This window comes from Anabrus simplex, chromosome 5, assembly GCF_040414725.1.
Source record: "Anabrus simplex isolate iqAnaSimp1 chromosome 5, ASM4041472v1, whole genome shotgun sequence".
In the NCBI taxonomy this organism is placed as follows: Eukaryota; Metazoa; Arthropoda; class Insecta; order Orthoptera; family Tettigoniidae; genus Anabrus; species Anabrus simplex.
This window is the reverse complement of record NC_090269.1, coordinates 386638575-386651935: the sequence shown is the minus strand read 5'-3', so window position 1 is coordinate 386651935 and position 13361 is coordinate 386638575. Positions and strand designations below refer to the sequence as shown.

At 38.0% G+C, this 13361-nt stretch overlaps 1 protein-coding gene across 2 annotated transcripts in view; it reads right to left on the bottom strand.

The window, feature by feature from the left end:
* Positions 1 to 13361, bottom strand: part of E(z) (histone-lysine N-methyltransferase E(z)) — a 180638-nt gene that overhangs the window by 138832 nt on the left and 28445 nt on the right. For both annotated transcript variants that reach the window (XM_067147736.2, XM_067147737.2), the window contains exon 4: positions 370 to 561. In XM_067147736.2, coding sequence (XP_067003837.1) covers positions 370 to 561 — 192 coding nt within the window. The remainder of the gene's footprint in view (positions 1 to 369; positions 562 to 13361) is intronic.

The window sequence follows — 13361 nt, the reverse complement described above, 5'->3', positions numbered from 1 at the left end:
AGACTTACTGTACCAGCTTTCAGAACAGTTACTCTCAGGGGAAAGTTCCTCTCTGTAGATAATTATCTTAGTCAGCAAGAATACAACAGAAAAGTTTAGGATCCTCATCTACAGTCTGTGTCAAGTGGGAAACTTTATGGCCTCAAGAGTCTACTCAGAATGGTTCAACCAAGTGACTGCTATGTTGTTGCGTTATCCATCCACTAAATGTGCTGTGCTTCACAGAAGATTTCACTGGGTTAAATATTATTTGCATCAGGCCAAAATATTTTTACTTCACATAAAAATTACCACAAAAGAAACAGCTTCCAATCTGACATGGATTATAATATTAATCACATATATAACGAGTACAAAAATATAACTTACATCTTTATTCTGATACTGCATTAGAGCATTAACCAATTCTACAAAAATACTGTCATCAATGAAACCAGCTTCACGGTCACCATGAACCTTTCCATCATAGTTCTTGATCAACTCTTCAATGAACGTACCATCCTGGTCAAGTATCTCGTCTCCCATGTATGGAATGTTGTGCAGAACAGTTTCATCTTCCACCTGACAAAAAGTGAAACAGGGTTATGAACAATAATCACACATGATGTGATATATAGTACATGCCATGCACAGACAAAAAAACATTCCCCATTCCTATATTATTTACAGTTTAATTTTCCATTAAACATAGAAAATGCTGAATATTAAAATTGTCATAACAATTATGAAACAGTATCATGGCATATCAGAGCAAATCAGAAAATACATACAAAATGTAAGGAGATAGAACCTCAAATTTGGGCTAACAGAAAACACATCAATCGAAAGCTGCACTGAAGGCTAACTAATTCTCAGGTTCTTTACAGGAATGTAACTGAAGTTCTCTGCAAAGAAGAGCTACACGTCACATATACAAAAATGCTGGCAAAGAAGCTATTAAGTGAGTGCAAGGAATTCAAAATCTGGAATCATGTAAGTAAATTTCATTTATTACATTTGGTTTTGTTCATGTTAGATATTTCCTCTAACACTACCATGCTTGACAATGATCATTACATCAAAACAACTAAGGTTAATTAATTAATTAATTAATTATATCATCTAAGTGTAATCTTATTAGTAAGAAAGTTAGTGGTACATGTGAAAAGTGACATAGGATACAAGAGCTTTATACAATCACTCACTGTCAAACCATCTGGTTTCCTACCACATGGTCTCATATTTTGACAGCTCCCATTCTGACCTTGTCTTGTACTCACCCGAACATTTGTGCCCTTCTCGCTGTGTTCTTTCTACTTCCTGAAGCAGCATTTAACGATGGATTTTCTGAATTAAGCCAATTATTGGAAAATGAAAATCATAATCTGGATTCAATGATTAGTTTGAAGGAATAATAAATGGCCGGTCCTTCCCAAAACACACCCATCTTATGTGTGACTTCTTCAGATTCATCATTACACTGTAACATCGCAATAACTGAATCAAGTGAAACAAAACAAAACCAAACCCCATGGCACTACGGCCCTTGAAGGGTCTTGGCCTACCAAGCGACCGCTGCTCAGCCCGAAGGCCTGCAGATTACGAGTTGTTGTGTGGTCAGCACGACGAATCCTCTCGGCCTTTATTCTTGGCTTTCTAAGCCGGGCCCGCTATCTCACCATCAGATAGCTCTTCAATTCTAATCACGTAGGCTGAGTGGATCTCGAACCAGCCCTCACGTCCAGGTAAAAATTCCTGACCCGGCCAGGAATTGAACCCGGGGCCTCTGGGTAAGAGGCAGGCACGCTACCCCTACACCACGGGGCCAGCTCAAGTGAAATAAAGTAACATAAAATATATTCATTTTACTAGCTGTAGCACCCGACATTGATGGAACAATCATATAACATGTGCAAAGTTAACTAACTTACCAGGTACTTTTTTTTCTCTATTTGCTTTACGTCGCACCGACACAGATAGGTCTTATGGCGACGATCCCACTACTTTCCGCCAATATTCAGGCAGGGAGTTTTACTCAGGATGCAGCAGTAATCCAATCTATCGGAGATGAGTGGCAGCAGAAGAGATAAATCACATCACAATGATTGCCAATGTAAGGTCAATCTTGATCAGTTTTATGAGCTTTCGATATTGTACACCTTCACATTTAGTTTTCTTCCAACTCTGTGATAGTAGAGCACCCAATGTAAAAGGAGTCCTTCCTTCTTTCATGACTCCTTGTCTCAGTCTTCAAGCGATCATTCCTTTATAGCTTTTTCTCATTTTCTATATTCATTTTCAGAATTTCCCTTGTCGATATGGGCCGATGATCAAGTGGCTTTACATCTTAAGACAATCATGACAAAAACCCTTGCCAGTTAACCAATTGAAAAATATTTCCATGTTAGCAATGTTCGGCGTTGATACAGACAAAGAAACAGAAGACTAAATTTATGACCTGTATTATCATAGTCAGTATGGTAAAACTGAATAAGACATAAATGATCAAAAATTGTATTCTCTACAACTTTTGTAATGTAGTACGTTTTGATAGGATCAATAATATAGGTATTTAAAAATTACTGTAAATTTTAGGTGGCTTCCCTTAAACTACCATTTCATCCAGCATGAATAAAAAAATTTATAGCCTAGACCAGCCCTGTCCAACGCGGCGCCCGAGGTGCCCTTTTATGGCGCCCTTCACAATTAATTTCCAAATTAAACTTTACTTAATATTTGAAAACAATACTTTTGCATTTCAATAAATATTCTTACTTTTCTCTTAAAAATATCGTCCTCAAAGTCAGGAAATTTGTTATATCAGTACCTCCAAATACACAAAGAGCTTTGAGTAAGCCATAAATGTGATCTAGGCCTAACTGACTCGTGTCCGCAATTAGTGAAGAGGTAGAAGAAAGGTTCAGAAAGAGAGCTATTCGACATGTAAGTAGTTGCGACAAAGGGAAATCCTCCACAAACCTCTCACTATGGGGGGCTAGCGCCAGGTATAAGACCCTCTCTACTCACGGAGCCAAATATAGCCGCATATTTATTCTGCCAAACAGAACCGCTTCCTTATGATTCACTCGATTGCAATGCTATAAACTACCTACCATGACAGAGTTTCACCAGGACGACAATGGGACACCCAATTTGCCCACAAAGTAACTTTAATCCCAACAAAGCTGTGCCGTAAACAATGAACAAACGATTTATGAAATTCTTGCAATTGGAATGTTCCCAGTTGCTAACTTTCAGGTGAACATTCAGTATCACTTGTGAGCTTATGCAGAGCTTATGGAATACGTTTTGAGTGCCTTGTGTTGTGATAAGTTGTACATTCAACATGTTTCGTGTGTTTTTTCATTAATATTTAAACGTTAAATTATTCAGTTTATAATCAGTTATATTTCATTAAACATAACTCTTCTTAACATGGCTAGAAGGCAAAGAAATTATAACTTTAACAGTGAATGGGAGGACCAGTATTGCTTTATTGAAAACAAAGGAAAGTATGTGTGTTTATTGTGTAATTCTAGCGTGTCTGTTCCTAAAAGAAGTAATGTACAGCGACATTTTTTTGACTTATCACAAAAAGTTTGTCAGTGAATTTCCTGTTAATTTTAAACTAAGAAAACACAAAGTGAAAGACCTAAAATCTAAATTAGCATTGCAACAATGTGCGTTTAAGAAGCCAGTTCAGCAAATGCGTAACGTGACAATAGCTTCTTACAAAGTTTGTTACATCCTAGCTAAAAGGAAGAAAGCTTTCAGTGATGGGGAAGTAGCGAAAGAAGCTATGCTAAATGCCGCTGAATCTCTGTTGGAATCTCACTAAGATAAATCTGAATTGATATCTTCAATCAAAGGACTTCAGTTGTCTCACCAAACTGTTGCTAGGCGGGTTGAACAGATTTCTAATAATATGGAATCTCAGTTACATCAGGATTTGAAATCGTGTGAACATTTTTCACTCCAGTTTGATGAAAGTGCTTATATGTCTGACACTGCTGAGTTGTGTGTATTTGCTAGAATGGTTTTTAATGATTTTACAGTAAAGGAAGAATTTGTCAAGCTACTGTCACTTCATGGACGTACTAGAGGAGAAGACATATTTAATGCTTTCGTTAAATTCACCAAAGAGAGTAACTTACCACTGTCGAAGCTTGTCGCTATGACAACAGATGGGGCACCGTCTATGACTGGTAGAAATAATGGATTTCTTTCTCTTTGCGCTAAGGATGAATCATTTCCAAAATTTCTTTCTTATCATTGTATTATTCACCAAGAAGCTTAATGTGCAAAGGTTTTAAAGTTCGATGATGTCATGAAAATTGTAACTCATGTCGTGAATTATATAAGATCGTCCTCTACTTGTCATCGATTGTTCAGAAATATTTTAAGTATGTCAGATTCGGAGTTGGGTGACTTCATCCTTCATGCAGACGTAAGGTGGCTTAGTAGGGGAAAACACTCGAACGGTTTTGCTGCCTGTTGGATGAGATACAAGACTTTATGAAACCATCTCCTTGGAAATATTATCACGAACTTGATGATATATCTTGGCTAATCGAATTAGCATTCTTGGCAGACATCACCTGAAAATTAAATGAGTTAAATCTCGAATTGCAAGGAAAAGATCATAATATTTCAGGTATGACAAGTATTGTCAATGCATTTGAAAAGAAACTTAAGGTATGGATTGTCCATTTAAATAGAAATTCCCTTTCTCATTTTCCAAATTTGAAATCTATGGCAGATACAGTAAATGGCGGTAAGCGTGATTTTTCATCTCTTGCTAAACATCTTGAAACTCTTGGGTCCGAATTTGGTAGCAGATTTAGCCAGTTTTCAATGCTTGAACCAGTGATCATGTTTGTCAATAATCCCTTCGCTTCTGTTGACGTTTGTGAACTTGGAGGGAAGATGTGTGAAATATTCGAAAATTGTAATCCTGAAGAATTAGAAATGGAAATTTTTAGCCTTCAGTCAGACCTTTCTTTGAAATCCTCCTACGCAACTTGTGGCAATTTCTGGACTCTGGTGGACGGTAAAAAATATCCCATTGCCCACAGTGTTGCTCTGAAGATGCAATCTTGTTTTGGTTCAACCTATCTTTGTGAAGTCGCGTTTTCGACTATGAACATAATAAAAAACAAATACCGATCCTGCCTGACAGACTCACACCTGGATGACACGTTAAGAGCAGCCTGTTCCAGTTACACACCAGACTTTCCTCAACTTGCAGCGAGCATGCAGTGCCAGATTTCACCTTAATTATGTGAGTAAATATATTTTCATATAATTTTTAATTCTAGATTTATTATTATTATAATTATATAGTCGTTGTAGTACCGATAACAGTAGTCGAATTATTGGAATCGTACCCGGCGCCCGCATACCCTTAGTTATCATGTGAATGTGCTCGCGTAGAAACAAACGTTGGACAGCCCTGGCCTAGACTGTAATGCCTTATTCCCTGACTTAACATACCGATTTTCATTAAATTCTGTTCACCCATTTTCTCGTGGTTCAGTGTTGATATGGACTTTTGCAACAAAAATCGAAATTCATGAATACTGTATCTCTGTTATCATAGCTGGTACAGTAAAATGTACAAGACATAAACAATCAGAAATTTAATTCTGTATAACTTAGGTTATGTAGTATTTATCGATAGGAACGCTAATAACATAAACATTTGAGAATTAAATTTTAGACCTTTCCCTAACTACCATTTCACTCAGTGTGAATACAATTACTGTATTTACAACCTAGATTGTAGTGGCTCATTCCCTGACTTTAGATACTGATTTCCATTAAATTCTCTTCAGCCATTTTCTCGTGATGCGCGTATGTATATATGTACATAGAGATGACTGATAAAGTGTACTTCCTACTTACTAGAGATGGGAGTTACATATCGTAACATGATACAGTATCCTAATCCATAACAGTAAGCTGTTTCAGAAATATTATGTTCCTTCAGAGACCCTAATACAAAAGTAACTGTCTCAGCGAAACCAAGGGAAGGGTAGGGTGTTTCTGATTGGCTAACAGGTATTAGGAAGCATTGCAGCTCGCTTTAAGCGTGCACTTCTGTGCAGGCGTGAGCGAAAATTTTGTAACAGTTTAGTGGCAGTACTGACATTCCTATCCTGTTACTTACTGGTTGGTTACAGATATTATTTAGTTATTCGAAGTGCTTTGTATTAGGCTTACTGGTAGTAATACATACAGTAACGTAATTCCTCAGAACAGTTATGCGTGGTCTTCCCACATTGCATCTCGAGTTTCACTTCGTGTTCTGGACGAGTGAGTGGATGTAATTACATCTGATACGATTTATGTGGACAAAAACTCAATTACGGGAAAATGGTTTCTAGGAACATGTTGAAATAAGTTCCCAATAATAATAATAATAATAATAATAATAATAATAATTTAAAAAAATAAAAATTCTACCAGTTAATATAGTTTTGATAATGTACAGGATACTCAAATATCAGATCCTGAAAAGCTTTCACAAGTCGCATCACATGAACCTGTGCGTCGTGAAATTTTGTCATCGACTGCAACCTGTGAGGCAGTGCAGCAAAAGCTGCTATCATAATTTTTACCAGTACCAAAAAAAGAAAAAGAAAAAAAAAAAAAAAAAAAAGGCTGAACAAATCGCTTACACTGTTGTTTACCACATATCCACAATCGTATGTACAACCTGTGACAATAAAGTTCGGTGAATGAAGTCAGAACAGTCGATTTGGTAACACTGACGACACACAACGCTCCACCTGCTTTGACCACCTGCTCCCAACGTTGTTCTGTTGAGCATCGTGTGTGTGCCGTGTAAGATCTGTTTGACACAGTGCGTGTTTAGTGTGTTGATTCTGAACTGCAAACAGGAACATGAACGACCAAAAGATCAATGTACAGGTTTGTTTTAAGCTTGGCAAGATACCGAAAGAAACACATGCGATGCTGGTACGTGTTTATGAATATCAAGCACTGTCCTTGAAGTGTGTGTATGAGTGGTTGGACTGTTTTCAAGGAGGCCGGGAAAGTGTTTCTGACAACCCCCGTAGCAGAAGACTGGCGACCGCCGTCAGTGACAAAAACATTGAGATGGTGAGGACATTAATCACAAACGATCGGCGATTAACTGTGTGCATGATAGCGGATGAACTGCAGATTAACCATGAATCCGTGCGACACAAATCGTTACCCAGAAGTTAGGAAAGAGGAATACGTGTTCTCGTCTTGTGCCACATCCCTTGACTGACGATTAGAAGCAGGCACGTTTAGAGACTTCACAGTATTTTGTCGAAACGGCAGATGCGACACCAAATTTCTTGAAGTGTATTGTCACTGAGGATGAAACGTGGTGTCTCAGGTACGACCCTGAAACGAAACGGCAAAGCATGGAATGGCATTCTCCGGGATCCCCTCATCGGGAAAAGGTCAGAGACTCAAACTCGCTTTGAAAGGAAAGAGATTTGACGATAATCCTGACATCCAACGAAACGTGACGAGGCTTTTGAACACCATCCCAAAGGAAGCCTTCCTGCAAAGTTTCCAGGACATGTATCGCCGATTTCAGCAGTGCACAGTTATGGGAGGGAACTATTTCGAAGGACAGTAAGGTCATTGTTGTGCATTGTTCATCTACGTTGACAGTACAGGACTATTCACCAAACTTTATTGTCACAGGGTGTATATGACGAAAGATGATTTGGAGCCTTTTATACTGGATTTACAGAGCGAGTTGGCTACACGGTTTGTGTTACGTAGCTGTTAGCTTGTGTTCGAGAAATGGTGGATTCGAACTTCACTGCCGGCAGTCCTCAAGATGGTTTTCGGTGGTTTCCCGTTATCACATCAAGCAAATGCTGAGACTGTTCCTCAGTTAAGGCCAGGGTTGCTTCCGTCCTGGTCCTGTCTTATCCTATCATCACCTTAAGATCAGTATGTGTCGGAGCAACGTAAAAATACAAATAACAAAAAAGTACTGGATTCAACTCCGCTTACGTCTTGCCTGGTACGTCTATTTCCTCGTGACCCATTCCGGCGGCATCTGAAGTGTATATGACACTCGTTCATCAACATATTTTATAAAGTTTGGCCCTAATGTCTGTTTAACTACAGATTGTTGGACATCTACGAATGCACATAGTAGCCACGGCGCTTTTTATACATGAAGGTTTCGAAGTATTGGTTCTCGGAATGTAAATTGGTCATTGCAAACATTTTTCTAGGAATAGTTAAGAATGTGAGTGATGAACTGGCGAAAGGGACAATGGGAGAGAAAAAGCGAGAAGAAGATATAGTATTGCTATTTAAAAGTACTTACTAAGGTGCGGTTAGGGGCTACAAGAGACAACAGTCATAAGGAATGTTCCTTCCAAAAGTTGACCTGTAACTTGTATTATATTACTTGTATATCCTAATACTCCAACCTAATACTGCAGTGTAACGGATACACAGGAACATGATGCTGGAAAGTAACCATTTGTTCCATCCCTACTACTTCCTGTGTACACAACCAATACAGAAATACCATATATATATTTACATATACAATCTAGGCTATAAATAATTTTATTCACGCCGAGTGAAATGGTAGTTTAAGGGAAGGCCTAAAAGTTAATTCTGAAATATTTATGTTATGAATGGTCCTATCTTGATGAAAATCGGTATAAAAAGTTGAGATATAAGTTGCTATAATCTAGGCCATAAACAATGTTATTCACGCTGAATGAAATGATAGTTTAGGGGAAGGCCTAACATTTCATTCTAAAATATTTATGTTATTAGTGGTTGTATCTTAATGAAAATTGGTAGGCAATGCAGGAGAATACGTCGCTACAATCTAGGCTATAAATAATTGTATTCACGCTGAGTAAAATTGTAGTTTAGGGGAAGGCCTGTAATTTAATTCTCAAATATTTATGTTATCAGTGGTCCTATCTTAATGAAAATCGGTACGTAAAGTCAGGGAGTAAGGCGCTATAATCTAGGCCATAAATAATTTTATTAATGCTGAGTGAAATGGTAGTTTAGGGGAAGGCCAAAAATGTAATTCTCAAATATTTATGTTTTTAGTGGTCGTATCGATAAATACTACATAACTAAAGTTATATGGTATTACATTTTCGATCATGTATGTCTTATACATTGTTACCATATAGGCTATGATCACAGAGATATTCAAGAATTTGGATTTTTGTTACTAAGTCTATATCAGCGCCGGGTCACAAGAAGATTGGTAAACAGAATTTAATGAAAATAGGTATGTAAAGTTGGAGAATAATGAACTAAAATCTACGCTATAAATATTTTTTAAGATGCCCTAATATCACAGTTCGAAAGAAAACTAAATATGAAAGCCTACAATATAGAAAGCTCATAAAATTGATCAACAATAACATTATATTGACTGTTGTTTGTTGCGATGTGCTTTGTGTCTCCTGTTGCCACTCATCTCGGATAGATAAGATTACTGCTGCGAACTGTTTTTTTAAAGTTTGCTTTACGTCGCACCGACACAGATAGGTCTTATGGCGACGATGGGGCAGGAAAGAGCTAGGAGTGTGAAGGAAGTGGCCTTGGCCTTAATTAAGGTAGCCTCAGCATTTGCCTGGTGTGAAAAAGGGAAACAACGGAATGCCATCTTCTGCGCTGCCGACAGTGGGATTCAAATCCACTATCTCCCAGATATAAGCTCACAGCTAAGCGCCCTTAAGCACACGGCCAACTCGCTTGGTCATACTGAGTGTAACAGCCTGCCTGAATATTGGCGAGAAGTAGCTGGGGAGTTATATAACTTTCTTCTTTAGTATGCCATTCCCGTGGTTCATAAATTTTCTGATACTACTGGTACATAACATACTGGTTCGTCATAGCAATTCGAACTATTGAATCCCTACTCTGAGGCACTGAATGGAATGAGCACAGTGCATATGTAATGGAATAATGGCAGAGGAGTGTTCATGGACGGCTCTCTGCGGCCTGGTCATTCCAGCTCTCTAACTTTGGACTGTTAGATCGGCCCTGTAGCACTGTTTGTTAAAAGTGAGAAAATGTGCGGTTTTTCATTTGATTGAGTGTTTTATATGATATAACATTGCTCTTAATCGCTACATTCCTACTGACATTTTTGTAGTGACCTACGTTGACTTCAGTTAGGAAAACCAAAAAGTCAGTCTTTCTGAGAATCCCATAGCGAAGCACGGGTACATCAGCTAGTATATATATGTATATTGTACCAGTAACTGACACGCATTCATTTATGCGTGTAATTGAGCATGAGGGTTTCGCAGTGCATGTGCGGTCTTACGTTAGGAGATTGTAGAGAGAGGGAGTAAAAGATTGCATATGCTGGCCATATAAACTTTATTAATATCTGTCAAAGTAGACGAATGGCCCATCATTACCTTGAATATTTATCAAATTGGACTCTCATCCACACTTAGTACTCAATAAACTGATAACAGATTGTGTCAATCTTATTAGCGACAAATATTTAGAATGAAGTTCACCAATGAAATTAATAAAATCTCTTCTTGATATAATTAATTAACAGGGATAAAGAAAGTTCATTCTTGAATTTTATAAATGACAACATTAATTAAGATCACCTTGAAATAATTAGTTATTTTAAGTGAATAATGTTCATTCTTTAAGTTCAAAAATAACGGCATTATTCAAGTTCACTCTGAAATATAAAGATCATTCATGAAAATGGAACTAACGAAATTAGAGTTCCTTTCTGAAATTATTAATTGGTGCGAGCAAATGAAGTTCAGTCTCGATATGCCTGTCAAATTTCGAGCTAAAGTTCATTCTTCAATTAGCTAACTAACGTAATGTGGAGATAAACCAAGTTCTAATTCGTAGAAATGTTAACGAAGTGGCTAAGTTTCAAAGTTCCCACTTGTTAGCAAGTTCGTCGGACGACTTACTATTGCACTGGCTTTAAGAAATAGCAAGTCATTTGAAAATCTGGAAGGTATGAGTAAGAAATCATACTGAATGAGAATTAAGGTTGCTGGAAAGTTTTGAAGTGACTTGCTGAATTGAAAGTTACTTGATAACACAGTTCGCACTGTTCTTTATGACACAGATGCATATTACCGTATTAAAGAACTGGCTCCGTTCGGCTGTGTTCTCCCAGACTGTAGTACCATGTCTACCATGGATCAGGAACACCATTACCACGTATCCCTCGGAGTTAATATGTCTCCATCGGTGGAAGCTCACGTGACAATACGGGCGGTTGGAGGATGCATGGGGCATTGGTTTACACACACACCACTTCGAGTGATATTGCACTGTTCGTTCCAAGTAGTACATCTAATATGCATAGTAATTTGCACCAAGTCCACTAATAAGGTGATTGACTTGTCATGAGACACTGAATTTACTACTGTAAGTTCCACTTGCCAGTTTAATGCAATTCAATAAGTTTTAAACAATGTCTATACTAAGATAATTGAACCTTCACAGTACCCTGACTTCAGGTTAATGCAGTTCAAGGAAATTGAACTAAAGTCTATTCATTCAACTTCACATGTGATTTCAGTGTTGGATTCAGTCTATGCTCCCGATGCATTGAGAAACAGTCTACTATCACTCTATCACCACGAAATGTTAAATAGTTAATGGCACTGTCTTTACTTCTAACTATAAAGTATTAGAGGCATGCAGTTTAAACAATAAAGTCGTAACTGGTTAATTTACTCGTAGAAGTTAACATGTAGACTCGTTGCATAAATTTATAAGTTACTCAACAGTTCTACCAGTATTTGGAAAAACTTAAAATGCAGGATTTATACCACTGTGAGAGTTAGAGTTATTGGCTATACTTCGTGGGTATTGAGTTCGACGTTCGGACTAAACACTAGCGCACAAAGTTGAACATTACTGATGGCAAAACCTCGGGCAGCAGGGCCCTACTGTGCCGTACTGTCCCTATACTGTCCTCTCGCTCATCCTATATACCTGGGCTTGATCCTGGGCATACATGTCACTGAAATTACTTGATATCTTGACGTTGCGATATCTCCTTAAATAAATTAAAGAATAAGGCATTCTTGTCTAATTAGTTTTTAATAATGTTTTTTTTTATGTACAATCACTATTAAGTAGGTTCTCCAAGAGCTGATGATGACCTATTTACAGGTCGAAACTAGTACTGTTTTAATGTAAATAATTCTAAACATTTTGTCAAACAAAGTATTGATTAGGTGGAAAACTCATCCTTTTTACTTGTGTGTAATTGCCCACAACGCGCACAATTTGAAGGGATGAAACAGACCGCGTGGTCGCCAGTTCGATCACGGGTGGTTCCTGTTTCAATATATATATACGTGATTGAAGAATCAAAGTTAGTCCTCTGGCATGATTCAGCTTTTCCATTATTCAAAACTTTCATGTTATCTGTAGTATGCCCAAGGCAGTTGTCTAAATCAAGCATATTCTTTGCATTGAGTAGCATTCATGGGCTATGTTGCCAAATCTGTGTCACCCAGTCTACTAACTAATTATTGGCGACTGACCCTTAAAGACGGGCTCTCACGATAATTGTTTTTATAGCTACTTTTGGGATAGTCTTCCACTTAAAGATGATGTAAAGGACTAGCTTTCTGCCATCTGCAATTACTTGAAGCATAATGGTTCACTTTTGTTTCTTGCTACCACGTGTCCTGTTTAACACACTGCATTCACCTTTCTTGTTTTCAATACAGTACAGCGGTATGTCTGGTCTGCATTACCATTTTGTGCAGGAATAAATACAAATATACACTATGAGATCAAAAGGATCTGGACACCTGGCTGAACATGACGTACAAGTTCGTGGTGCACTCCATCGGTAAGGCTGGAATTCAATAAGGTGTTTGCCCACCCTTAGCATTGATGACAGCTTCCACTCTCGCAGGCATACGTTCAATCAGGTGCTGGAAATTTGCTTCGGGAATGGCAGCCCATTCTTCACGGAGCGCTGCACTGAGGAGAGATAGCGATTATTACAAGTGATGAAAATCATTTTTATCCGTATTGAAAATTTCGTTAAGTATATAGGAAAATAAATAAAATTTTTATTTCCACCTATTCAATACAATTTGTATATTTAAATATTTTCCTATATACTTAGAGATAGCGATGTCGGTCGGTGAGGCCTGGCACAAAGTCGGCGTTTCAAAACATCCCAAAGGTGTTTTATAGGATTCAGGTTGGGACTCTGTGCAGGCCAGTCCATTACAGGGATGTTATTGTCGTGTAACCACTCCGCCACAGGCCGTGCATTATGAACAGGTGCTCGATCGTGTTGAAAGATGCAATCGCCATCCCCAAAGTGCTCTTCAACAGTGGGAAGCAAGAAGGTG